Genomic DNA, 27702 nt, shown 5'->3' with positions numbered 1-27702 from the left:
ATTCACATTTGAAGTCAGCTGCCTGGGCTGGGCTGCTGGGTACTGACGGGTAGCCCGCTGGCTCTTACAGGCGGGTGGTGGTGGGGGAGGCTGGGGAGTGGGGGTTTAGGACCTCTCGCAGCCTGTGGTCTGCACAGAGCGTACACGGGTCTGTCTTTCAAGCCGGGGCGGAGGTGGAGAGGGGAATTTCTGATTTGCCAAGCAGCATCAGCAGCAGTGTGATGGTTCGGTGCGCTCGGAGAGGAGCGGGGAGGGTGCAGAGGAGGCAGAGACACAGAGAAACACGGTGATGCGGTGACACATGGCTGACTGGACCGCCTGCATGCTCTGACTGCGGCTTCCACTTTCCATTCACCGGGAAACAGGAGAGGCTGGAGGCTGAGAGACGCTGCTGGGAGGCTGGAGGCTGGAGGCTGCCGCAAACACCCACCAGGATCAGCCACAGACACACAAGCTCCGAGGAGACCGGCCACCATACAGACTGCTGATCGGAGAGCCTGCTGACCATATTGCCTTTTGGTAAGCCTGATTCTGGCTCCACCTGTCATTAGCCTACCTGCAGTGGATTATTAATTGTAGCTGGGGCTGCTACAAAGATCCAGTTTACAGCAATCAGCGCAGCAACAATTGTTCTCTATTTCCATGGAGGCATTTTGACATGCATGCATTTCATTGCTTTACCTTACTTTACCTTCACATTTTTCTTTTGCATAAGCGACCAAAAACAAAGGAGGTGGTGATAATTTCCATTAGCATTTCAAATGCTTTGCATATATATATATATTTTATTCATACATGTACCATTGTCAGGGCCTGTGTGGAAAGCTGAGCCTACTCAAGGTGACATTCATTAGCTAAAGTTTTGCCCATAGGTGATAACCTCGCCCAATCGCTGTTTTTAATTTGTCAGTAATTTATTTCAAAGTTTTATCAGAGCAAACTTTTTCTTTCCGGATTTCCTTTAGGCAATTAAGCACCCCAGTTTTTAGTCCAAATTTAGGAACCACAATCAAAGACATTTGATGGTGAAATAACAAGAAGATCCTGGACAGACAAATTTTCGTGAGTTATTGTGCTTCTTTCCCCTCATATAAACATGAATATCCTGAGAGACAACACAGATTAGATGAGAAATGCTGACTTCGAATGTAAAATGTAAAGTATAGTCAATGGTGCAATAAAACTGGATGAGTTATATTCTGCTTAAAATTAAAGTATGGGCTATTTTGTCATTTTGCTGCCACGCGATTCTTTAGCCCACATCTACAGTTACTCTGCAGCCGGGCTCGATTTCTTTTTCTTCATATGTTTGAAATTCTGTTCTGTCGTTCTTTTGAATAATGAGGAGTACATACAAAGTATGCTGATGCATTGTGACTTCAAACACATAAAGATACATTTCCTGACCATTCCATTTCCATACTAGTAATTCGTGTCACTTTTTGCTGTGGTGTAAAGATAAAAATGAATTTTCTGACACGCGATTGCTTATTTCCACTCTAATGGCCGTACAGTGTGCCTGGGGATTTTTATCCCTGCCGAGCCGCCGTAGCGATGGGAGATAACATGTCCAAGCGACTGAAGCTGATCTCAGCCACGGAAGCAGAGATGGAGGAGCGCTCTTTTCCAAACCCGTACCCTGACTGGGACCAAGGTCTCCTCACCTCCACCTCCGGAGCAGACGGAGATTACAATGAGCCGTTTGACGCGGAAGGAAAGGTGAGACGCTTTGCTGCTGAAGCATTTTTAATAACTTCTACTGACGTAGTAACAAACTAGAGCTAACGTTAGCTTGGCCCAGACTTGCAATTGTGTCGTATTTACTAAAATGTATCACTATTTGTTCTAAATTTGATTTACTGCAGTGGTTAATTCGAGGTTATCTGTTACATTATAAGGGAATGGTGGTAAGTGGGGTAAACTGAGCTTTACCGAGCATAACGTTAGCAACGTAACGCAAATGTAGACATTGAGGGTGATTCTTCTACCTATTGGAAAGTTCTGTTTCTTGTTGAAGGTGATGAACGTTACTGCGTATCATTTCAGGGCTCCGTGCATTTTGTTTGTAGCGTTTAAAGCACAGTGTGTTGTATTTGTAGCGTCATTGTAGAGAGCCATTGGGCTACAGGCCGGTGTTGGTTCAACCAGTGACCCTGTTAGCAGGTGACTGTGGGTCGAATGCGTCTGTGGTTGTCGTAGTTACGCTGTTGAAAACAGGAAGAGAGAATGCGCAGCTGTCCTCGTGAATGGTCAGTTTTTCATTATAACACACGCGACTCTTCTCTGAGGAAATGTCACGCACTCAGTCGCGTGTTGAACGTTGGTTGTTGTGATGGAATAGGTTGAAACCAGAAACAGAGCAAGTTGCTCCTTTTGTGAATGCCTGTATGTAAGAACGTTTCTAAATCCAGATATTCCTCTTTAGAGTATGCTGGGATAAAAGTATCACGTAGAGGAACTTTTCAGCCCTTTTAACGTAAAAAAGAAGAAACATTTTTGACGGGATTCAAACTCATACCATTAAGGAGACTGTTCCAGAGCGACATTAGCACCACATCGTTGAGCCTCAGCCATAGCATAAGACAACTCATACAGCATACAGCCTGCAATCTCCTAAAAACAAGCCAGCCACATCACACACACATTCAGAAGAAAAACAGGCCAGTTGTCCTTGAATATGAATCAGAACTAGAACATCACTGCAGGCGGTGACTGATCACCTTCTCAGCACAACAGATGAGACACTGCAGTCTGCTCTTGTCCCAGCACTTGCAGCAGTATACCAGATGGTGATGGAGGAGGTTAGGGTGGACTCAGTGATGGTGGTGTAGAGCAGAACATCTTCTGCTCCCATTGGAGGTCCTGGGTGATGATGGTACCCAGGAGGAGGAAGGATACCACAGTGTCAGTTGGAGACAAGAACTAAGGGGGTGGGCAGGCTGGACACAGAAAGTCCTCATCCATGTTGGACTTTGCTTTACACACCCAGTGAAACCACTGTGAACATTAAGTGTGTGCAGTCTAAAAGAAGATGGATAAATTCGATTTTTAAAAATAAAGAATGCACTCTCCATGGAGAGAACCTTAAAGGCCTCTTACCCAATGATCCACAAGTGCCTCTGAGGTGTCCCTGTCCAGTGTCCCTTTCCCCTCAGATGCTGCATAGTTCAGTTTGTCTGTTAATAAACTTGCATTATCACAGTGTAGGCAAACGTTTAAATGTTATAATAAAGGTTTTCTCTTTTTTTTTTTACGTTAAAAGGGCGGAATAGTTCTCTACATGACACGTTTATTCCAACAGGCTCCAAAGAGGAATATGTGGATTCAGAAACGTTATTACAGATAGACTCTGTTTCTCTTTTCAACAACTGCAGTAAGAACAAGCAGTGTTCAAAACACGACATGAGTGTATGACATGTTTCCTCAAGCGAGACTCCAAAGACGAATCAGGTACATTGTAATGAAAAACTAACCACAGGTGCTTTCATGGAGACAGCTACGCAATTCTCTTTCTGTTTTCAACATCGTAAGTATGACAACCACAGATGCAGTTGACTGAAAGTCACCAGTGAACAGGGTCACTCATGAAACAGAAACACCGGGCTCAGACTGCAGACCACAATCTTAATTAATTTTGAAATCTGGTTGCATCATGCACATAGGGAAAAACAGATGTTCTTTTCTCTAATCTCAAACATGCGCAGGACTGGAAAATAATGGTGCATCACACTCTACAGGATATTAATCAGTTTGTTTGAGATGAGCCAGGCCCGTGCAGAATCGATCACCGGTGATCTCTGCACAGCGCATGCCTGTGTTATATCCAAAAATGTTTCCCTGTCGAGATCTGTTTGTCCTTATGCTGGTCCCATCCAAACGATGAAGGAAGCCCACGTTCACTAAAAGCTCACCCCGAGATGCTGTGCTCGCTCCGCCTGTGGTACGATAGATAGCACTAAGGCTCAAAACAAAAGCTTCTATCAAGTTTCATCTGCAGAATGTTGTATTCTACAAGTGAAAGGCAAATTTCACAATTGTCTAGTAACTGTATATTTTTAAAATGGCATTTGTGGGAGTTTGTGGGAGAGTTTTCATTATGAATATTGTAGACTTTTGGAAGAAATGTGTGTTCATTCACATAAATGTGAGCTTATTTGTTCTCAAAAGGCACAATACCTGCACAATTTCATCATATTTTCCCCTGAAGCTCAGTATGTACCATTTTTTTAGAAATTTAATGAAAAAGTAAAAAAGAAATCATCCTACAAGTTTTTAGGTTTTATCTTTGTCTTAAAACATTATAGCAGGGGAAAAAAATCCTGACAGCTAAGAAAGTTACTGTCAGATACTGTTGATTCTGTGTTCAATATGAAAGAAAGCTCATACCTCTGTCAAATTCATACTGCCCAACAGGTAAGCCCTGTGATTGTTAACCTGCTATCCCTAAATTTGTCCATCACTGTGAGGGAATACATCCTGACAGCTGAGAATGTTACTGTCAGATACTGTTCTCCCTGTGTGCAATAAGAAAGACCACCACAGTAATATATTACATTTCCATGGTAACTAATAATGTAGTGCCTTACTAACATGATTTCAGTAATATTATTACAATTAGCATATCATGTAACACATTACTGCCAGCTATCAAGCTCCAGCAAGGGATCCAGGAAGGCTAGTTTGGCCAGGTCCATGAGTTTTAAGGTACAGCACTTTGTAATGCTATGAATCAGGATTTTCCAACTCTGGAAAGTTCTCACTGGGCAACTGTTTCATCTTTGGTTGCAACGAGCATGAGGCAAACAGTAGAAATTCTCATTACAAAGTCATCTACCACAAATGGGCGCTTGCATGCACCGAAATGGCCAGGATAGTGCCTTGCAGAATGATGCTGCTTTGTGGAAATCTTGACCCAGGTGAACCCTGACCCTGCATTGACCCCCCTGCTGAGCCAATGCAGCATTCCCATTCAGATGAATGAGAGGGTTGTGTTTTTCATGCAGTGCTGAATATCACCTTGTATTTTTAGCCCAACTACTTCTAAGGCTCTAAGAATAATAGTAATACAACTGTCAGTGTGATGTTGGTTCCAACCAACACTTAAGCATATTTGTTTAAGATATATTCCAATAGTACTAACAACAAATAGTGTATTGTATAAACTGTGTATAGTATTGTCCTGTAGGGGCTGCAGGCAGAGCTTTAGGCTTCCACCCTTGTGCGTCTGTAGTAGTACTCATTCTCCTCCTTGGCTTTTCTGAACACACCATTGTTATGCTAAACAGTAACATGTATTCTTGTCAAACAATCCTGCCTCTTACTTTGCCTCTGCTTTGTTCTCTCTCCTCCACCATTGATCCCTTCATCCATGGATGACAGTGGCAGTGACTCAGAGCAGAGGAAACAGGCAGGCTTGGTCGTAATCCTCCCTGTTTGAGGACAGAGGGCAGACTCTGGTCAGGCTCTTTGGGTTTTAGCCTTTACGACTGTCTGTTCTGTCAGGACAGGATTGGGGGAAAAAAAAGGGGATTTTCTGACTGACAAGCAACTGATTTGAAACAGAGTCCAGACTAGAGCGTGTACTGTATGTTTATAAACGGTAGCGTTTTCTCAGGGTTGACAGTATAAAATGGTCTGGCAAAATATTAAGTTTTAGTACAATATTTGACCTATGACTGAGCTGCTGTTCCTAATCCTTTCACAACAATTATGTTGTTTGCAATGAAAATGTTGGCAGGTTAACGTAGAAATCAGGTAGAATGCTCTTGTCTTTTTCTGGTTAACATCTTGAAAAATCCAAAACTCGACCGGCCTGTTGTGCCTAGTTCCTGTTTCTGAGCTATGATTGGACGAGCACTGTTAGGGGGAAGGGTTTAGTAGACGGTCACTTAGTAACTGATGACAATTTGCAACATTTCTTTGTTAAAATCTTTTGTCAAGTGTGAACACCAAACATTTGCCAGCTTTTCTTAGTTTCATGGTATCGTAAGAGAACCCTTTGGCTTTTTGATTCATCACTAATGGAGTTGTTAATTGCAGATCCCATCATGCATTGAGTAATATAGTGATGCAGAATGGTACCAGCTTGTGAAAAACAAGCCTGCACATGACTGGCTTTCACTGGCAGCAGCAGAGATTGGCCAGAGCTGAGAGGCCTATTCTCTAAGTGGTTCCTGTTAATTTCTCAGGCCAGTGGATAGGAGTAAATGGACCTTGACCCACAACAAATAGCTCCTGCTTTCCTCGTGCACTCCTGTGTGTCTGTTTGAAGAGGTGGTTAGTAGGAGAGACTCACTGAAATCTCTTCAGCTGTTTTGAATCAGAAAACTCCTCTGCTCTTCTTTTCACACTCTTCACACTGTACACTGAATGTGAATGGAGCCTGTAGACAATTAACTCCATATCTATGATCAAACCTGACTTTGGAGCATGGTCTGACCTAAGCTGATAAATCTGTAAAGGGTAAATAGAGCCTTGAGCCTTGTGGAAAATAACCTAATTAACATAGCGTGTTTCCTGAAATGAATCGTAACGATAAAAAGTGTTGGTCATAACCTACTGGCAGATAACTGTGGAGTAGTTAGGCTTTCCACTACTTCCACTACATGACAGTACAGGATGCACTTTCATGCTCGTGGGTTCCCATGACCTAATTAGATGAAACAGTCTTTGTTGCTTATCAGATGAGGTCATTAGCAGTATGGTGCCAGCTGTGGAGGGCAGTAGTCTAACCTGTACAGGTGACATTACCAGCCAGGCTACAGTCTGGCATCTCTGTTTGGGAATCTGGCTGGCTCCTGCTGCTCCACACAGGCATTTTTTCACAGAAGCCATTTTCACATGTCTTTAACTTGGTGTAAATAATCAAATGAACCAGCAAATATTTCCATTTGAGATGATGGTTGTGGATTAATGTGCTCTCTGTCCTCCTCAGGTGAGTGCAGTGTTCCAGAAGAAAGTCCAGAATAAGATTAAAGATCTCCTCCAGCAGATGGAGGAGGGCCTGAAGACTGCCGACCCCCATGATTTCTCCACCTACACCGGCTGGACAGGTCTGTCCCCAGGACTGTTAAACTGTGAAGACATGTCAATTCCATTTGCCAGATTCAACTTACGACTTAACCCCAACCTGCTATCCTCACTATAGGCATTGCCTTGCTGTACCTCCAGCTGCACCGCGTGTCCCAGGAGGCCTCCCACCTGCAGAGGGCGCTGGACTATGTGAAGAGGGCCATGAGGATCCTGAATGGTCGAAAAGTGACATTCCTGTGTGGTGATGCAGGGCCACTTGCAGTGGGTGCGGTGGTCCATCACAAACTGAACAACACTGCTGATAGCAATGACTGTCTGTCCAGGTGGGTGTGTGTGACTGAGGCTGTTTGTGTGGATGGAATTGTTGAACATGTAGAATGTAATGTTAGCCACATGGTGTTCTGAAGTGAATAGCAAAATCTGTGTTGCCCCAAGCATGTTTGCGTAGACTGTATTAAACATGGACACAGTCTCTGTGATGTGACCCATAGGTTTCTGAAGCCCCATTGTGAGGCTCAGTGACAGTGGCTCCAGCCAGTGCCTGACTCTGCCGAACTCCTGGCTCATCCAAAAATGGGCAGAGGTGGAGCGTGGATGGAACTGACTATTCTTTATTCTCTGCCTTCCTTAATTTGTTTAGTGTTTGTTGTCCTTAATCTGAGCTACATGTCTGTTCCTGTGCTTAGTATGTTGAGAGCTCTACAATGGAGCTCCATGGCACAGATGAATAAGACCAATCAAACTTCGGATACACACATTCATTGTTGGTTTTGGTTTTTTTTATGGGTTTTGTTAATTGTTAATTAGAAAAATCTGGAATATCTCCAGACGTATGATATGCTTGTGGCGGGCTGCTGAAGTACAGTCTGTGTGGGGGAAACCAAGAGTTATGGTGTTTCAAACCGTCTTTCTGTGTCTTTAATGGTAACCTTAAGGGTTGAGGATCAGTGATTCTTGAATTAACACCACAGCTTGTGTGTGTCACTCAGGCTCCTGCAGCTGCAGCGGTCAGTGCTGAGTTCAGACTCCGACATGCCAGATGAGCTGCTGTACGGCCGGGCCGGCTACCTTTACGCTCTGCTCTACATTAATAAAGAGCTGGGAGCTGACACCGTGGACGAAGGCACCATTACAAAGGTGAGACACACATAAATTCACCCCCAAGACACAGATGTTCTGACACCTGATTTCCAAAAGTTCATTGAACAGGTTATTTGGTTAATTTGTGTCCTATCCTGTGATTTTTCTCAAAGCAGGATTTCTTTAATCTCATATTTGTATTAAATAATTGTCATATTGACATGACATCATAGAAAGCTATATGAACACTCATCCTTAGCACTGCTCTGACAGACGTAATCATAATCAACGACAGGCTGTGATGTTGAAAGTAACCCAACCTCATATTAATAGCTATGGACAGCTATTATTAGCCACTCTGTTAGGGGTTGACCACAATGACCAGACTTCATAAACACACCACCACAGGGTTCGTTTCGGCACCTGAATAGTTTTATTCTTTTGTTTTACTCCCGTTTTTGTGATTCGATCATTGGAAGTTTTAGTCTAGTTTTACTCAACAAAGACGACAGTTCAGTTTCATCTAAGGCTACAGTTAGCACCATCTTTAGTGGCTGGTGGACAGACTATGTAGTGGAGACACTGCCTCAAATTTCCTCAAACACGTCTTTGTCAATTCTGTACTGCATTTCCTTGTCACTTATTGGCTGGAATTTCTGCATGTACCGATTTTTGTGACGAGTTTGTGTTTTAAATAGCACTAAAAATGCATTTTCTAGTTCTCAGTCTGATTAATAGGGAGATGTATACTGTATACTGTACATGTATACCTCATCAGACCAGGCGCTGATGGTCATACATTGCATAGAAAGGGTATGATTTTCACCTCTGCTCTCGATAGCAGAGGAGGTGAACCTGTGCTCAGAAAATATCTTCAGATGATAGACAACATTTTTGTCTGTAAGGCTGCTGTAATACCTGTCAGACCTTGAGCTGGGACAAAAGTGAATAACAATAATCCCTCCACACTCTATTTTGATTATATATTTAAGCTCACACACATTCACTGCAGAAACTGCACGACCAACTGTCTCCTCTGGTAAAGTGCCAAGTCAAAACACACGCACACACACACTCTCTCTCTCTCTCTCTCTCTCTCTCTCTCTCTCTCTCAAACACACTGCAACAGAAGGGCTGAGAGAGTCGGTAGCATCATTGGGCTCACAGAAGCAGAAGTGTTGAACAGAGGTATTACTATGACTAAAACGTGAATCTTTAAAGCTCCTTTCCTGCAGCACTGGACTGCTGTTCTTCTCTCCATCGCATGTACTCACACACCTGTCACCACTACACACAGCGCAGCACAGCAGTGTGCTTTACCTCACAGTGGCTGTGCTCCAGGGTGCTGTTGAGAGATGTTTTCTTCCTTGTCTCTGGACTCTTACTTTGGTGTTCGTCTCTCCTTTTCTTCTTCATGTCAAGATTTTCTCTCTTGGTTTTTTCCTTCTTCCTACTCTCTCAGGGTGTTTTAGTGTGTGTGTGTCTGTTCAGCCATAGTTTCGTGCTGGGGGCGGTTATGAGCAGGAGCTTGTCTTCTCTGACTGACAGCTTGCAGTACACAGTGCTGAAAAGAAGGTTTCAGCTGAGGGTTATGTTTTTTAGAAGGGAGTGTTTTTCCACCGGCAGATTGTTTGGGTGGCAGCCAGACACAATATCTTCAGTTTGTGCCAGCTCGAAAAATACAGGAAAATAAAAAGGCGTTTGTGTCCATGTGTCTAATGCTTGCATGTCAGTTAAACAGGTTAAGGACTTAGGACATAAACATTTGTAAAATGACCAGGATTAATCAGACTGACTAGTATGCTAGTGTGCTGGAAAACTGATGGACTATAATCATCACGTGACAGCAGACTGCTTTCCAGGCTCAGGCGATTGCTTATTTTAGGATATACTGACAGCACTGCAAACCAAACCTTCAAGTAACTCTGAGTTTCCATGTTCCTGTCGTTCCTGTCCTCGGGTTTACATTTTGTTTTAACACTGCGTTTCACTCTGCACGCATTAACAAGATTAACTTTTAAGTTAGTTAGTTTTGGATCGGGTAGTCCCATCATATCCATAGCTCTTAAATTTGATTCAGCCTGTTCAATCCTCTTGGAGCTGAATCCCATAGGCTTTAGTTTGTTTACAGTGATTAATTTACACTGCAAACAGATAAATTCCCCTAAATTACATAATCTCCCTTCAAGAGAGACAGTTGATTGCTTATTGTGGTGTGTGTGTGTGTGTGTGCCTCTGTGCTTGCGTTGTGTGAAACAGAAAAATGTGGAGGTTGGGTGGGTGGTGCCTGCCTTGGTAAGACGCAGGAGGAGATTCCAAGTGAATGTATGTGAAAGTCCATGAGGATTCATGTGTGAATACATTTAAATGAAAGTGTTGTTTCAAAAGAAAGTTGCTTTGGTTTATTCTGCACACTGAAGTGTACATTGTAAAGATTAGCTTTGCTTGGGTGGAGAAGGGGCATATGAGGCCAAGAGAGTCAGGGGTGGCAGTATAGGTGAGTCTAGATGTATAGGAGTGAAGGGACCGAACAAGCCAGCTGTAAATCTGCTCTGTCATGAGGGAGGCAGTGCTGCTGCTGGGCTGCTGCTGCTGCTGCTGCAGAACTGTTTTCCTTTCTTTTTTGCTCACTGTATCTTTCATGGAAACTGCATAAACTGCTGACTCAGAACCCTCAGCCCCTAGACCAGGGGTGTCAAACTCAAATACACAGTGGGCCAAAATTAAAAAAAAGTCAAGGGCCGGACTGGTTCGATGTTTATTGAAAACTGATTGAAATGACCATATTGCACATACTGAACCTAGAACTAACACAGCCTATAAGTTACTGCCTATAAAACAACATTAATCATTAAATAATTGAAAAATCAGTTGCATGCATTTCTTCTGGCTCTTTATGCAGCTTTTCCAGACTAATTTACCTCTCACAGTGTTTCGCTTCATAGTGTCTTCTTACATTATATTCTTTCATGACAGCCACACTGTCTCCACACAGAAGACAAACAGCTTTGTCCTTCATATCCGCAAACACATACTCTGCCTCTCACCTGCCTTGAAAACCCCTGTTTTAAAAGTCCACTGTCTGTTTAGCCATTTTTCAGGGAGAGGGTAGCTGAAAGTTGACCACAGGTAACTAGCTCCATCAGGCTGCTGATGAATGAGTGGGGCAGGGACTCACACTCGTGGGCCTTTGATTGACGTGCCAACGCACTGGCAGTGCATTGTGGTGTGTGCAATATACCGGCGGGCCAGCTCTAATAATAATTAGATATCATCATGCGGGCCAAAGATAATTCCATCGCGGGCCAGTTTTAGCCCGCGGGCCTTGAGTTTGACATATGTGCCCTAGACATACACTCTGCACCCCCCACCCAATCGACTAATTAGTTATAACTCAGAAATTAGGAAACTAAGGCAAGCATATTTCTAAGAATACAATTATCAGTAATACACACAATTGAGTGGTTCTCTTGAACCAGGCACAAGACCCAAAGCTGTAGTTTTGCTTTATTTCACCCATTAGTGGCTGTTAGCTGATCTAGCTAAATTGGAAACACTTCCACCTCTCAAGGGACAGACATGGATGTAGATGATATTCACAGACAGAGAGAGGGAAAGGAGACATTTATTAACAAATGAAAACTGTAATAATAACCAAGTCCAGCCCGAGCCTGACAGTTGTGGGTCAAATAGCAGAAGTCAGCAGGTTTAATTGAAGGAATGAGGATATCTACAGCACACAGCACATGTTTATATTTTACGTGTAGAGAAAAAGTTTGTATCTCTGGCTTCCCTATGATTGTATTCAGCTGTAGACCTTCTCAGCTAATTTGCTCCTCTCAGGGCTTGCTTGGCCTTCTGTTTCTATATTGGTTCTTTCATTATGGGAGGCAGTGATGCATATGTGTGGGGCTCAGTTAGCCCTAACTACGTTTCAAATGTCAATGAAGTCTACTATGTCCAAAGTTAGCCTTTTTAGGTTAAAGCCTTTGATTTACTGTGTATATTCTTTCATTTACATATTCATAGTCTTGACTTTTCTTGCTCTTTTACATGTTAATGCTCAGCATGACTGAGCTGTTCACACATGATGTGAGATATTGAAATGCTTCAGGGGCTGTTTTCTAATGTCCATATCAGCTTCAAGACACACTAGTCCTTAGTTTTGTATGGCATTTCCAGCAGTCTTGTACTAAATTACAAGGCGAGCCGCAGCCGAGACAAGTGAGAAATTTGGATATTTATTCTGTATATTTAAAAAGTGGAGGAGTGAAAAGGTCACACAGTTCATCTTACAGTGCTGGGAAGCATAGAATGCTAGACTTCAGCATCCCATTGCTCAGATCTTTGTGTTTAACAGTGGATTATGTTGCTTAGTGTCTGACGATATTTCTGATAACATGTGAATGCAAAAAAATGAGATACTGGCTCTAAGGACTCTGAAAATGGTGTAAAAATAAAAGCAAAAAGAGAGAGCATGGGCTAGAATGATATTGAAAGCTGAGCTCAGATCAAGAGAAATTGAAGTGCTTGTAGAGACTTCCAGAGTCTTAACCAAAAGCAGATTATTTAGGACTTTTGGAAAGAGTTGTTTCTGCACTGTTCAACACTATAAAACCCTCTGAAGAAGGAAATCTCTCAACAGTACCATTAATGCACATACAGTAAATATTATTGACTGGTGTGCCACAATCATGTCTAATACTACTATAAATCTCTCAAATCTTCTTCAGTCAATCATTTAATTTAATCCAGAGATGTAATCAACCTCATCATCCAAAATCAAAAAGCTGAAGAGTGATTTCTGAAGTTTGTCATATGAATGGGGTGCAACATTTAGATATTGCAGATGCAGGTAAAACTGTGAGAAAAAACTGAATATGCAGCTCATTAGACATTTCTTACATCATCAAAATCTGTCTCACATGCCACTTTCCTCATGTCACAACATCATGGTCAGTGAATGACATATCACTGCACACTATGTAAATAGCATACAGTGTTTTTTTTTTTCATTAGTGCATGACACATGCAGAGTTATGAAAAGTTGACTGTGAAGTGGTCGAAGCACACAAACTAGCAGGAAACGTATTTTGAAAATTCTCAATCTGAGCCATCAACTTCGTCATCCAATGGTAGCCCAACAGTGAGGGTAGTTGAAACCAGCAGCAAGACAACGATGACAGCTATGTTTTTGTTAAATGACAGTCTTCAAGGTTGGCATATGAGGCCACTTAATGTTCTAATGAAATTTTACATTGGGAACGAAACAACAAAATAGTCTCAGCCCTAACGTCAGGGATGGGTTCTGATAGATGTTTTTATTTTGGATCCTGTTCCCGGCTGGCAAAATCCCCAGATTTGTTAAACTGATGCTGCAAATTAATTATCTTGCTACCAGCAAATCTCTCACCAAAATGTCTGGCTCATTGGTTTTCAGTTTGCAAAGATTTTACCAGCAAAAATAACAAACACCACCACCTGTAACTGATTCATATTAATTCTGTAAATAAAACTTTCAGCTGTGTACGTGCTGTAAACTGGCTCCGCCAAAGATTGTTCATGAAGGAATACACTCATCTTTCTGGAGAGTTCAGTGACCCAGTGGTTAAACATGTACCATAATATGATAACATCCCTGGTTTGATTCTGGCTGGGTACCTGTGTTGCATTTCATTCCCCTCTCTCCCCCATGTTCCCTGTCGTCATTAATACTGTCAACTGCTCAGCGAAGGCATAAACAATTCTTCAAGAGGTTTAAGATTGACTTTATTGTCCTATATTATAGGCAGTTTGGCTTCCATTAAATCCATCCATTAAAAAACATTTCACATATATAAAACACAAGGGTAAGTCAGCTACAAGGAGCAAGACACATAACTAAGAACAGAATAAAACATACAGTAAAAAAGAAGACATACACTGATGTTAAACAGATAAAACTTATGGTACACATGTACAATAAAATGGACAGAAAAAAAGGAAGCACTGTTTTGAAAAGCAGTAAAAACACTCAGTCCAAAGTTAGAAAAAGGATTCTGTGAGTTAAACTTATGTTCATCAAAATTGTAAGATGACCAATTTTTTGATTGTGAATCAGAATGAGTGTCAGTTGGCTACATTTGTTATTTCCATGTGTCAGCACTTCATATCCTCTGCTGCAAATCTTATTTTCAGGTTATATCTATAGGTTGTCGACATTAATCTGGCAATCTGGCTCAGTTACCAAAACATCATCTAAGTTCGAGTTTTAGTTATATTTAACTCTTACTTGCAAATGTGAAAGCTAAACCTGATGAGATTTGATAAAAGATTTGAAAGGATGCAGATTCACTTCTGGGTTGTGTCAATTTTCAATGGACTTTCTCCCCATTAGACATGAGGACATGAGATTAAAGTTGGCAAGCTGTCAGGATTCAGTTCCCTGAAAGAAAAGTAACTTTCTGCCAGGATGCAGTCAGACCAGTCACTTACCTTCTGCAACTCTTTCTCCTTTTTCACTCTGCAGGTGGTTACAGCAATTGTAGAATCGGGGAAGAATATGTCAGCAGAACAGAAGAAGATGGATCGCTGCCCTCTGCTCTACGAATGGCACAAGAAGCAGTACATTGGTGCTGCCCATGGCATGGCTGGCATCTATTACATGCTCATGCAGGTAAGACAGTTCAAGAGGCTGAATGGGTCCACTGGTTGGCTGTCGGTGATCTATTAACCTGACACGCCAGATGGTTTGTTAGAGAGAACCATCTGGGAAGTAGTCCATGGAAGCTGTTTGGAAAAGGGCAAGCACTTTAGAAAAAAAACTTGGCAGATGATTGGATGAACCATCTGTCTATGACTGTCTATCACAGGCTAACTTCAACCAGTCAGATCAAGGAACCATATGACTTACTAGGAGAGCAAAACTCTTGCCAAAGCCAGTCGGGAGAAGAGCCAAAATATCTTTTCCATTGAGAAAAGCCTTCAGTTCTGTTCTTTGCTCTTCTTTCAATGAAAAAATAGTCTCCAGTTTTGATATAACTGATGCTGCAGCAGCATCAACGTCAGTCTCTTTAGGAGCGACCATTGTTGTTTTCAAATGAAAACAACATCCGGCCATAGCAGGCAGTAGTTCCTCATAGGACGCTGATTAGTCCAGTCTACTGTTGATCGATCACAAGTACATAAGTTGAAGCCTGTCGAGATGGATTCTCAGCAGAAATCACAATATGTTTAACATGGTGTTGACACAGCTGTATTGAGGGTGGAGATGTGACAAGATCATAAAAAGCCTGAATTGCCTGTGTAAGGATGCAGTGAGGGGATAGTGTGCCTCTCTCAAAGACATAGATCGTAACAGTTCTGCAGCTTTGGCAAATGTTTTCATGCTCGTCCGCTCAATCAATCTCCAATTGTTGATGAATTTGTTCAATATATTAGGTGTTAACAAAATAAGGCGATAACAAAATAACATTTAATCAATTAATTAACATCACATCTCATGTGATTGGGCCAGCATGAAACAGAGGCAGACAAGGCTCAGGCAGTTAGTCCATAATTCTTTCTGACTGACATTTTGACAACTGCATTTACACTCGATGTAGAAATGGTGTCCTGGAGTAAATGAGACACTTTTACATAGCAAATTCTCTGGTGTGACATTAGTCTGTGAATTCAGCAACAGTGACACAACACTCTCCAGTGGTTATCATCACCATGATGTCAACAATAGGGAAACAAGCCACATTAAAACCAAATTCTTGTGGGACAGGATCCCTGTGAGTGATCACCATTTACACAGTATATTCAACATCACTAACAATTTATTGATCTAGAAATTTTATTTCAAAATAGAAAATGTTACACTTGATAACATATTGTAGCCTGTATGACAGGAGTCCTCAGCTACACTTGTCCAAGGGCTAGGACCTTTCTAAGCAGAAAGTGGAACTTGGACATTCCATGATAACTTGGCAGTCACTGTTCAATATAAAACCCACAGCTCAGCTTACCAATAAATGAGTCCTTATCTCAACTGAAAACTCCTCTTCAGCATCCCAGGAAGCAAACAAAAATACTCAGATGATTAAGAGTAGGTACACCATTTGGCAAACAGAAATAAGTGAGGCCTTTTGTGTCTAATACACAAGCTCAGAGATTTCTCTGACAACTCTGAAGTTACCTCCCATAGTCCATCCAAAGCGCTGTTGTCGACTGCGGGGAAGGTCCAGCCATGGAGCAGTGCAGTTCGCTGGTGCATCCGCAAAATAGAAGGGGCTGAGTTGGAGAATGAATCTATGGAATGGGTCAACTATGAATTACAGACAGCGGTTGGCAAACTAATCAACACTCACTCTCAGAACAGACTGGGCCTTTTCCACTTTTGAGAAACTTTAGATGCCTCCATTTTCTGAATTCATTGATAGCCTCCGGCCGGATCTGGCCAGCTGTTGATCACTGAGTTATGGGCTGGGTCCAGATTCTCTTACTGTTCAGTCCAGATGCAGACCAAGATTTGGATTTGAGAAACCCTGAGTAGACTTATATATTGACTGCTACAATATTGATACTGGCTGTTGTCAGAATTAGGTCTACATTTCCCATAAACCTTGTTGCAGTAAAGCTAGAGGTTAGATCCTCTCTGCAATGGTCTGTTTCATTTATGGTGATGTGTCAAAATAGGTTTAAGATGTATTGATGCTTAGATGTTAGCCACAAAGACCATTTCAGTCATTAAAGTCTTGTCATATTTGGGAACATAGCTATGTTTTGAGTAGTGGACTCATGCCAGGACTCAGTGCAGCAAGAAATATTAATCAGTAGGTCAGTGGTGTAATGTTGCTCTAATGTCTGGTGTAGAGTCTTACTGTCCTGGGCTGAGAGCCAGTGGAAGAGCTGCTAACTCCCACAGCCTCACATCACACAAGAGCTGTTGGCAGCTTAGCTAAATCAGTTCTTCTCTGAGATTTGATCAAACGGTTGCATGCAAATGAGTATGAAATGGATTTCAGTTCGCCTGCATTCTGGGGTTACTGCACCTTCAAGTGCTGTTAGGTTTATTGTTAACAGCTAGAAATTGGATCTCAGGTGAACAGCACCAACATGTTACATGTACAGTATCTTTGGGGGAGAAGTGAGTTTAACCTGCCATTTAATTATTTTTCATTTGTTTCATCAGAGAGCATGGCAATGAGCATGGAGATGAAGATAATAATAATAATAATAATAATAATAATAATAATAATAATAATAATAATAATAATAATAGTTTGGTACTATGTAGAACAGTCAAAATAGTGCCACTTAAATGAATTCAAATTCGTGATTGAAATCAGTCCACAGTTTACTGCGTTGTGTCTTCCTCCCATTTGTTGATGTGCTGAATAACATACTGAACTCTTTCCTGGAAATTAATAATTCATCTCTGCATCAATTTCTGGCTGTGTGTTGAGTCCATTTAGACCATTTTGTTATGTCCGCCAGGAGTAAGTGAGGAGGGGATCATGCCTTTGGTTGTGTTTGTGTATCTATTTGCCTGCAGGTAATCTCATTCATTCCTTTCTGCACATTCATGACTGTGCTCAAGGACCTCTTGTGAAAAACCTATTTTGTTGACTGTTCTGATTCTTACTACCATTGACTGCTATATTCACCATTTTAAGATGTGTTATAATGTAACAAAGGACATTTCTGTGAATCAGTTCAGCTAAAATCAGGGCTTACCTGGTCTCTTGCAGGCCATATTTTGGCCTTTGTCCTGGTTCTAAAACTGACATCCATAGAAAAGGTATGATCTACTAAAATCAGGCACATCTTGCTGTAAGGGAGCTCAGAGGGATTATTGTTTGTGAGAGGAGAGGGAGGTAGGCAGTTCGCTACATTTATTTATTAGTCTAATAAATAAACAAAATAAACCTAAAAAATGTCCTTACCCCTCTTTTCTCATTAAGCAGAAAAATACAACCATGCACCTTCTGAATCCAGGTTTCTCTCTTTGACTGATCTGAGACCAGCTTAACTGCCTTGTTAACTCATTGTCAGACACACTTCATTTAACCTCAACAGAAACAAAATAATACTCACCTAGCATCTTGGTTAGTCTTTCCACTGTTCCAACAATCACCAGCTCTGGTTTGGTTGAAATAAATCCTTAATTGACAGAGTTAGAAGCTAAATTATCCTGCTGCTGCACTCTGTTTTCCTGGCTGCCTCTCTGCCCTTGCCCACCTCTTTCTGCTTCTGGGTTAGCTTGGTGAACGAGAGGCTGACGCTGAGCAGCGGCTGTCACCCATTCTTTGGAGGCAAACCATTAAATTACCAAAATACAATGACAAAATCCCCCACTTCAAGTGTAATTCAGTTAATTAACTTTAAGAACCCGTCTTTCTTCACTCAAAGGCATCACATCTGTAAGAGTACTAGTTAGGTCCCTGCTCTGTTTTACGTTGTCCTTCTTGGCTAATTAGCCACAGACTGGGCTGGTTGTTGTTTTCATTGGGACTCGCTAATGCTGCGATTTTTGTGCCTTCATAAGAGAATGCAGTAGAAAGCTGACAGGAAACACTTGAATCAGGAATGTTGCGATTACGTGGTCAGTGTCTTAAACCTCTCGGCCACCAGGATATCCACTGGACACACCTAAGTTGTGTTCCAGCTCTCGCCCTGCTGCAGTGTTTTCCTAGACATGTGAGTGGTGAGCAACGTGCGAGAGTCACTCGTGAATGTCTACAAATGCCTATATACAGTATAGTGTATATATGTATAGATATGACCCTATGATAAATGAGCCGTAGTGTAGTGTATTCAGTTTGCTTGTTAAACATAAAAAATGCCACACTGGTTCTGAAACACTTCACTGGACATTTGCTTCGTGTTGGAGACTTGAAATCCTGCTGCAACCAGAATGCAAGACAGTCACTTTGGGTTCTGCTCAATCAAACCTACTGCTTTTACAGTGCCCTCAGAAGTCGTATCAAAAGCGTTTCTGAAGAGCTATACTTGAAGACACAGTGAAAAGGTGACCATCATAGAGAGGAAGGGGGTGGGATATTTGAATATGGGCATTACTCATGGGCAGCTCAGGTTGCCTGTTGAAGGCCTACAGCAATAACGTTATTACATTATGAGTTTCATCATGCAAACATTATCAACTGCTAAACTCTCATTCTCAAGTTCTTGCTCTTCTATCTCCTGACTGCATCTTTCTCACTTCTTTTCAGCCCCAAACTGCATTAACTGCATTAAATGGCCGAAAAATGTGTCATGTAGCCAAATTAGAATCGTATTCATGAAGACGTAGTTGACCAGTAGAACTTAAACTGAACTCTGTCTCTCTTCAGCCAGGAGCAAAGGTCCATCCGGACATTCTGTCAGACATGGTTCGTCCCAGCATCGACTACGTCCGCCACAAGAAGTTTCGCTCGGGGAACTTCCCATCATCTCTGAGTAACGAGAGTGACCGCCTGGTTCACTGGTGCCACGGGGCCCCTGGTGTCATCCATATGCTCATCATGGCGTATAAGGTGAGACTGCTTTATGTAGAACATCAGTATTGTCTGAACTGACCAAACTAAAGCTTTTGCTTTATGAAACCACCCTGTCTGCCTCAAACACGTGAACAACACTGGCACCTTGTGGCATGGATCTGCTCTGCATGCACAGTGTATTGTGTTACATATGCTGTGTACGATGAAATGTGGATTATGTTTCCATTTTCAAGAGAACACTTGTAAAAGTGGTTATTTTATATGACTAAACAAGCCCTTCATCTGGTCACGGATGAACCTGAGAGAGGATTAAGACAAAGATGGGAAATGAATACTTCCCTCCTGACGAAACACAAGCTGTCCTTCATTTTAAATGCCCGGCTGTGCATACATGCACACACACACACACACACACACACTTTCTGCAGTAATGCATTGTTGGCAGATTTCTTCTTTTTTTGGCGCATTAGGGAGCCGTTTGGCAGCTAATGTGCTGCTATTCTGGCAGTGGCCCTCCTATCACTAATGCAGAGACTCTTTGGCACCACACAGAGAACAAAGCACAATGGGAGACACGATTGCTTATCACTGGCTTACTATCAGCAGAACTTATCTTCCATTTGTTGTCACAAGAAGAGCATTTAAATGACTGCATGTATTTTGTTAGTGATCATTTCAGGTCAGCTGTAGCAGGAGTGTATATGTTGTGTTCCATTAAGCTGCTGTGAATCAGTTTCTTCTCCGCCAAACAGGGATTTATTTTCCATGATGGGATCAGTTTCAGAAAACATAAGCTTTATCATACACTGATTGTTTCCTTGACCAATAATAATTGAGATCTGTTATTATAGAGAGAAGTTACAAACTGCTAATAACAGGAAGTGGTCTGAATATTGCGATGCAACACAAAGCTTGTGTTCTGAAAGTTAAAGGTGCCATGAAATGGTCTTTTGTTCACTTTGAAACAGGTGAGTGAAGAGTCATTGTTTTTCTCTCATCTTGTCATTGAGGTTCTGATATTTACCAATCAAGCTTAAATACATCAAGACCCACAGTTTCCATCTGAACAGCCCTGACTAAAAACACACAGAAACAGCAATGACACAACTGCATGCTCACAAAATACAAGCACACGTTTCCAGGTTGACATTATTACAATGAAGTTACTCAGGTCCAGAATTGGAGGAGAGGATTTCTTACTGAATATAGCAGTATAGTAGTGTGTTATTCCACTTGTTTTATTATTGTATTAGGGGTCATTCTCTGGGAACCAAAGTGCTCTGGTTGGACTTCATAGTTACACTCACAAGTGCAGGATGACATGACATCATAAGAATTTGCGTTTTAATCATGGCTTATTCCTAACCATTTCCTTAATGAGGCACTGTGATTAGTGTAAGTGAATAACCTGCAGTGTATGGTGCAGGTCGTTCAGATGCCGTCTGTTTGTTGCTGTTGTCTGAGAATAACAAAGAGCTCTGACTCTGTTCTGACATAACGGTAGGCAAAATCACTGAGCTCCTGTGCTAACAAATCTGTTCTTTGTCCTCATCACTAAAAACAGTGTACACAGCATTCAGCCTGTCATTTTTAGCTAGCGCTGCCTGTCGCTTTCACTGGGGGCAGATCATATCAGCTCTCACTAATTACCCTTAAGTCAGTGAGTAAGTTGATGTTGGGCCAAAACGTGGCATTTGTATACAATTTGTTACCCATCACTTTACCTTTGTCTACATTCCACAGCAGCTCCGTGAACACAGGCGTCTGCTTTTCAAAGCACTCCTTCCTGTTTGAAGCCAGTGGGGACCTCATGCTGCTGTGAGAGGATGGCTTCAATGATCACATCTAATCAGACAAACTATGTTCACACTGTGTCTGTGTTTGTCTCATCAGCTTCATACATGTTTGACAGATCATCTGTCAGCTCTGGATTAGATGTATTACACACTAATGAGGTCTGGGCATGTGGGCACATTTAGTCTCTTATGTGGGTTCAACTTTTATCTGTTCTCCAGGGAAAGATACGACACACCAACCAGCCTGTCAGCAAGATTTTGTTTATTGTACAGCTTGATTGTTTTTTGGTTGTGCTGGTATTGATTGGTGTGTTGCCAAAAAGAGAGATGCACCAATGCTGATATGGGATATTGATCTGACACTGTATCAAACAGCAGACTATATAGCAACAATGTTTAAGCTTAACAGGCGACTTCTTTGTCCAAAGTGGGCAAAATTACAAAAGATGATAAGGACAAGCTCAAGTTTTTCCACAGCATCATGCATTTCCAGAATGCTGAAGGAGTGTCCAGTTGAACTGACCCACCTGATACACCTGACTGCCTCACCTCACTAACAGTGTTTGTCATTTGCTCCTCTGTTGTCCCAACTCTGACTAATCATTTGGCTTCTTGGTGGCTTGCCAGGTGTTTAAAGAAGAGAAGTACTTGAAGGATGCTGCAGAATGTGCTGAGGTGATCTGGCACCGGGGCCTGCTCAGAAAAGGCTACGGCATCTGCCACGGCACTGCCGGCAACGGCTACGCCTTCCTGTCCCTTTACAAGCTCACCAAGGAGAAGAAATATCTGTACCGCGTCTGTAAGGTAAGAACAAGAGGAGTACATACCACAAAAAACAAGATTCTAGATACTGACTTGACTACAAATGAACAATTTTGGGCCAGCCTTGAAAATGTGACATTACAGAGTAAAATTTGGTTTGATTCCATCAGTTGTATGCACCAGCGAGATGCTGCCCGTAACAAAAACGAATACAATCAGAAGAAAGATAGTGTTGCCTTATCTCACTTTTTATTCTGCTTTCTCCACAATTAGCATCAGTAGTCATGACAAAATTATAAAAGATGAAAGAAAATGACCAGCAAATTATTTTGATGTAAAACTTGTAATTTGCAGTTAGTTTTGCATCAGCTTCATAAAGGGCAAAAATTTTACTCATCAAAGTCTGTATACTGTAGAGGCCAGAGATGCAAGGATACATTATGGGCTACTAGCATAACCCAGGACTCCTACCGTGCTGTTGGCAGTCGAGTTGATTGTAGATAATGTAGGCACCAGGTTTTGACATGAAGAAGGATGTATGGAATAATAAATACATTATCTCTTTTATTTAAACTGTTCGTCATGAGTCTGAATGTTATTGAAGTGCACAGCTGAATCAGTGAGGTACTCTTTTGAGGCAGCAGTGTTTAACATTTTGGCAGAAGTATTCATAAAAATTGATGATAAATAATAAAATGATAGAAGAGGGTGGGGCTGGTTAAAAATAATGAGCTACATAGGTTTTCTATGTAAAGTTCTTATAATCTGCTGTCATGATGTCATGAACCTTCATCAGAGTTCACATGATTTTTTTTTTAAGGCAAAGATATTTCATAGTTTTCAGTTGAGACTGAACAGCCTTCACACAAACTAAGTGTGAATTTATTCTATGAAAGGACTTTCAGTAATGGAGCAGGTAAGTATCAGGTTATCCTCAGAACAATGGCTAATGTTGTTGGTAACACTCATTTAATCAAGTATTGACTTGATCTTGTCAGGCATGTGCAGATGAACTTTGCATGAATGTCTATAAACCCGTTATTATTAACTTTCTCCAGTTTGCTGAGTGGTGTTTGGCCTATGGGACCCACGGCTGTCGCATCCCAGACAGACCCTACTCTCTCTTTGAAGGTATCCAATATTGTTTAACTTTCCACTGGAATGACTAAAAACTGCTTTGACATATTTCTTCCCTTGCAGGAGCTGCATCCTTTGAATAGATGTAATGGCAGCTCTGTAATTTAAGTTGTGAGCATTAAGTCTGTTGCTGCTACCTGTTCTTCCATCAAAGGCCAATTATACAGCATTCTGTGGAATTCAGTGCGACGTTAAAGTGGCCTTTCTCTGAGCTGTAATGAGGGAATCAAGGACACGGCTGGCAGCAAAACAGAGCAGAAAAGCTTGTTTGGGCAGAAGTCAACCCCTAACTGCACAGAAGCAGAGGTCTCATCAAAGTAATGACTTGCTTCTTAAATAGGAGGACTGAAATGTGTATTCATGGAGAGTAGCTCATAACATCCACTTACGTTGATATGGACAGCTTTTTTTTTTACATTTCTCACTACTCTGCTGATTGGCTCATGCCAGCACATTTGGTGCCACAGCTTCCTCCACCACCACCACCTCCTCCTCCTCTCTATTATTATGGTCTCAACTGTAACTGTCACATCCACATAGTCTTAAATTTCATCATGTGTCAACCTGAAATTTGATGTGAATTTCATTATATGGCCAAGTTACAGTGAACTGTCTGCATTAACCCAACGTCCACTAATGCACACACTCAGTGTGGTGTAACCTTAACTGTGTGTGCCTGATTCAAAATCCTTGTTGCTGCTCGGATTCTGAATCCTCAAAGACGAAGCTCTTAGCTAGTATTGACGTTAATAATGAGTAAAGTAGGTGAAGTAGGAAACATATGGGGTGATGTAGGTATGACTGCATAATGTCTGTGTTAATGCATCAAGAAATATCTGTGATTCAATCAAGTGTGGCCCATGTTTCACATTACATCTTATCTTCACTCCAAAACAGCTCATGCACTCGCAAGAGAGCGTTGTCAGCTGGTTTGGGCAGATGCACAGCAGTCATACACTGATGCTGCCAGTAGGTGTGAAAATACTCAGTAACTAATACCTAAGTAAGAACTAGCTTGTGTGGTGCATCTATTTAAACTTAGCAACCACTAGTGTGTGTACTGTAAGTATGCTAAGTTTGAACTACAAAGGCTGCTACAAATGGTCATTTGCTAGAGAAGTGTCTCTGATTGAACATACTGTGATTTGCTGAGAAATCCAGAGTTTGTGTCAGTTACATGTTTAGAACGGTTTCCATCCTTCGTCTGCAATCCTTTTTTTTCCCCAAAAAATGTCTTCAGTGCCTTCAATGCAGGAAACTAAAAAGTTGAAAGCTGACTGATGGACAGTGACATCTGTGGCTGGCAGTAATGGATGTGTTCCTCCTCTCAGGTATGGCAGGGGCCATCTTCTACCTATCAGAGATAGCATACCCTGAAGCCTCCTGTTTCCCCGCCTTTGAGCTTTGACCTACCAACTGATGGGACTGAGGATGATGAAGAGGGACAGGGACAAACCGTTCTGCAAGTTAAATGGAGTCTTTGCTCAAATGCTGGACAAGGGTCTACTTGTGATACAGCTTTCAACATTGGTCATGACGGAGTGAGCAAATTGGACTGAAGATGAAGATCAGGCTGGAGCTGAGCACATTGGGTGCAACTGAATGTTTGTTGGAGTAAACATGGTTTGGTTTATGAAATTGAAAACAAATACAAGAACATAAAGGAAGGACTGTTTCATGACAAAGCTAAGGGTTGAATGTTGTTGATCCAGTGAAATACAAGCAGCAGGTGGACTGAAGAGGACGATGTGGATGGATATTTCCCTTCTTGAAGATGCACATTTCCATTCTGTGGGGCCGATCGTAAGGACACTGTCAAAGGAAGTGAGTCCGTAAGCTCTAAGGTCCCCTATCATCCTCCAGTGTGTTGGGTTGAAGACATGGACCGCATGTCTCCTCATCACCCATTACAATTTATTGCCAGCTGGCATGGACACAGAAGAACACACTGTACGCCCTCAGCCTTTCATAGCGTAGCACCTAGGCCAAGAAAGAGGGTGTGTTTGTGTGTGGATGTGTATGTGTGTGAAGTGAACTAAAGCTATTTTGGTATTTCTATGCCTCTGCATGCTCACTGTACTTGGTTCTTGGTGCCTCATATCCTGTTAATGTAGTGCTTTCCTCTTCCTGTATGTGTAGGTGTGCTGTTTCAGTTTCCATGGTCACATAGTGAGTAAAGGTTTCTATCATCTTTCATTTCGTAACTAATTAACAAGCTTAGTACGAGTTTTAAGATCACCAGATTTTTGTCAAGCTAACCAGCTGTGAAGTTGAAGCTGAATTTAATTTCTCTTCAGTTTTAGTGTAAAGCTACATAAACTATAGTGATACTACAGCTAGTGTGCATAGTTTTCCATTTTTCAAAGGACAATGAAACCGTTTTTGGACGTAGCCTCTGGGTGGGCGTTTCATGGCAGTAGTTGACTTCCATCAGGGAGTGAGTGTTTGGAGGCGATGTGGTGTGTCATGTTGCCTTCCAACATTGATAGAAAACCTTTGTTTGCCTGTTTTCTAACAAATCTATAGTGTTAGCGACTGTATCAATCCGTTATTAGTTACAACCTTTATTACAGCAGCTATAACAGTATTTGGGAGGCTCCATTGTGCTGTCAAGCTGGATCTCACTATCTTAGTCTTCATGTTATTTTCATTATCTTCTGAGTCACCTGAAGCCTCAGTATGACTTTAAATAAAAATAAATGCCAACTGTTAACCATGCAGTCACAAGTTTCAGCAATTCCTTGATAAATGAGGGGAGTATATTTGAAGTTTTTGAAATTTTTCTAATTATAATTTGAATGTTGCTTCTGCCCTTAAATTTTCCCTACCACAGCATGCACTAATCCTTTTTTATTTCCTCACTTTGGTTCCTCTCTTCCCCTATAACCTGTGCACTCATGTCAGAAATGGAACCAGGACAGGGTGTTGCTGCTATTTAGGTTCAGGCATCATCTAGCTTCAGTAACCTATCAGAGCTACGCATAAAAAGGTCTTTTTTCTGAATAAGAAATATTCATTTGAAGTAATCCAACCATTTGCTGAATAAGCAAATGCATCAAAACACATTCACATTTCTTCTTATCCTTAAGGTCATCATCATTTAGGGTCTGTTGTTTTGCAGAAAGCTGAAAGCTAATTGAAATTGAAAGCCACTGAAACAACAGAATATGCTTATAACGTTTCAGTAACTGGGCAGTTTGTTTTGCACAGGAAAAGGTTTATTAATTTTAAGCATGTATGAAAAATGTACAAGTATATTAATGCTTAAAATGCTGAATGTTTATTATGTGAAGCATTGTTTTAAGTTTTTTCTTAAAGTCCCCTCTGTTTATAAATGTATGTTACGAACAGATATGATTAGATCCACAACAAGCACACAAAAAATGACATTTTTTTCTGACAAGACCCTCAAAACTAATTGAAACTGAGAAGTGAGGAATGATTTTCAGCATTATGCTGTTTGCAGACTTCATATTAGGTAGCTGACATGATTTACTTCAGTCAGAGCTCAGCATGTCAATTTTATGCAAAGCTAGAATACAACTCACGGTAGCTGTCAGTGTGGGACCGACATGGAGATTAAATAATAACAGGTGGTAAAAGCATCCAGTTTTTCCAGTAAATTCCGACAGCACATGAATGCCCATAAATGCCTCATTCTCTTGCAGAGATCATGAATGTTTTTGCATGAGTGTAATGTCACTCGTGTGCCCAGGGTCACTGGTTGTGTCCATTGTGTCTGGTAGTGATTTGTATCCTGATCCCAGCGGTGAGGAGTGTTTGACCTTTGTCCCTGTGTGTGTATGTATGTGGTTTGCTGTCAGCCTAATTGTGTGAAGATATGAATGTGTGTTTCTTTTTCCTCATTAAAGTCCTGAGCTTCAGTGACAGCAGCAGCAGTGACAAGTAAGACATGTTCATTGTTCTTCTTAAGTTGCTTTTGGCTGGTCAGTGCTTACAAAAAAATCATGTAAGGTTTGATATTGTTGGAAATAAAGAATGAAAAGAGTTCCTGTACGTCTTGTTTGTAATTTGTTGTAATTTCTATTATTATTATCTCACATAAACCTGCTTAATATATTGTCTTTTCTAGAAATATGGTCACTTGTGTTTAGTTTGGATTGTAAACGAGGAGAAGTTGGGGATATCTTTCAAGTCTATGGGATTATATTTGTGTCTCAATTCTTAATGCCATGAGCACAGATTTTTGGAAGTCTTGTAAAGATTTAAAAAAAAAAAAAAAAAAAAAAAAGCCTCAGAAGTCTCTCAAGAAGTCTTAAGTTTCCTCCGTTAATCCATTCTTCAGTTTTCTTCTGATTATCTCTGTCCAGGTCACAATGAATTGTATTAGAATTCTTGTTATATACAGCTGGGAAGAAGTGACAAAAATGTGATATAAATGTCAATAAATGTATGTACTTAATAAGTAA

At 41.3% G+C, this 27702-nt stretch overlaps 1 protein-coding gene across 1 annotated transcript; it reads left to right on the top strand.

Annotated features, from left to right (window-relative positions):
- lancl2 (LanC lantibiotic synthetase component C-like 2 (bacterial)) lies at positions 1-27702 on the top strand. The gene is made up of 10 exons (XM_076761362.1): positions 1-519; positions 1515-1719; positions 6935-7052; positions 7148-7355; positions 8022-8169; positions 14621-14767; positions 19431-19613; positions 22001-22177; positions 23194-23266; positions 24604-27702. Exons 2-10 carry the CDS (start codon positions 1555-1557, stop codon positions 24678-24680), a joined length of 1296 nt encoding a protein of 431 aa, XP_076617477.1. The 5' UTR covers positions 1-519; positions 1515-1554; the 3' UTR covers positions 24681-27702.

This window comes from Chaetodon auriga, chromosome 21 (genome assembly GCF_051107435.1).
Source record: "Chaetodon auriga isolate fChaAug3 chromosome 21, fChaAug3.hap1, whole genome shotgun sequence".
Classification (NCBI taxonomy): domain Eukaryota; kingdom Metazoa; phylum Chordata; class Actinopteri; order Chaetodontiformes; family Chaetodontidae; genus Chaetodon; species Chaetodon auriga.
Note: the sequence above shows the minus strand (reverse complement) of the source record. Positions and strands in the feature narration are given on the sequence as shown.

Excerpts from the sequence above, each read along its gene's own strand:
- lancl2 (XM_076761362.1), top strand. The coding sequence starts at position 1,555 with ATGGGAGATAACATGTCCAAGCGACTGAAGCTGATCTCAGCCACGGAA. Across the intron at positions 7,356-8,021 it reads AGCAATGACTGTCTGTCCAG|GCTCCTGCAGCTGCAGCGGT; the intron begins GTGGGTGTGTGT and ends TGTGTCACTCAG. Across the intron at positions 23,267-24,603 it reads ACCCTACTCTCTCTTTGAAG|GTATGGCAGGGGCCATCTTC; the intron begins GTATCCAATATT and ends TCCTCCTCTCAG.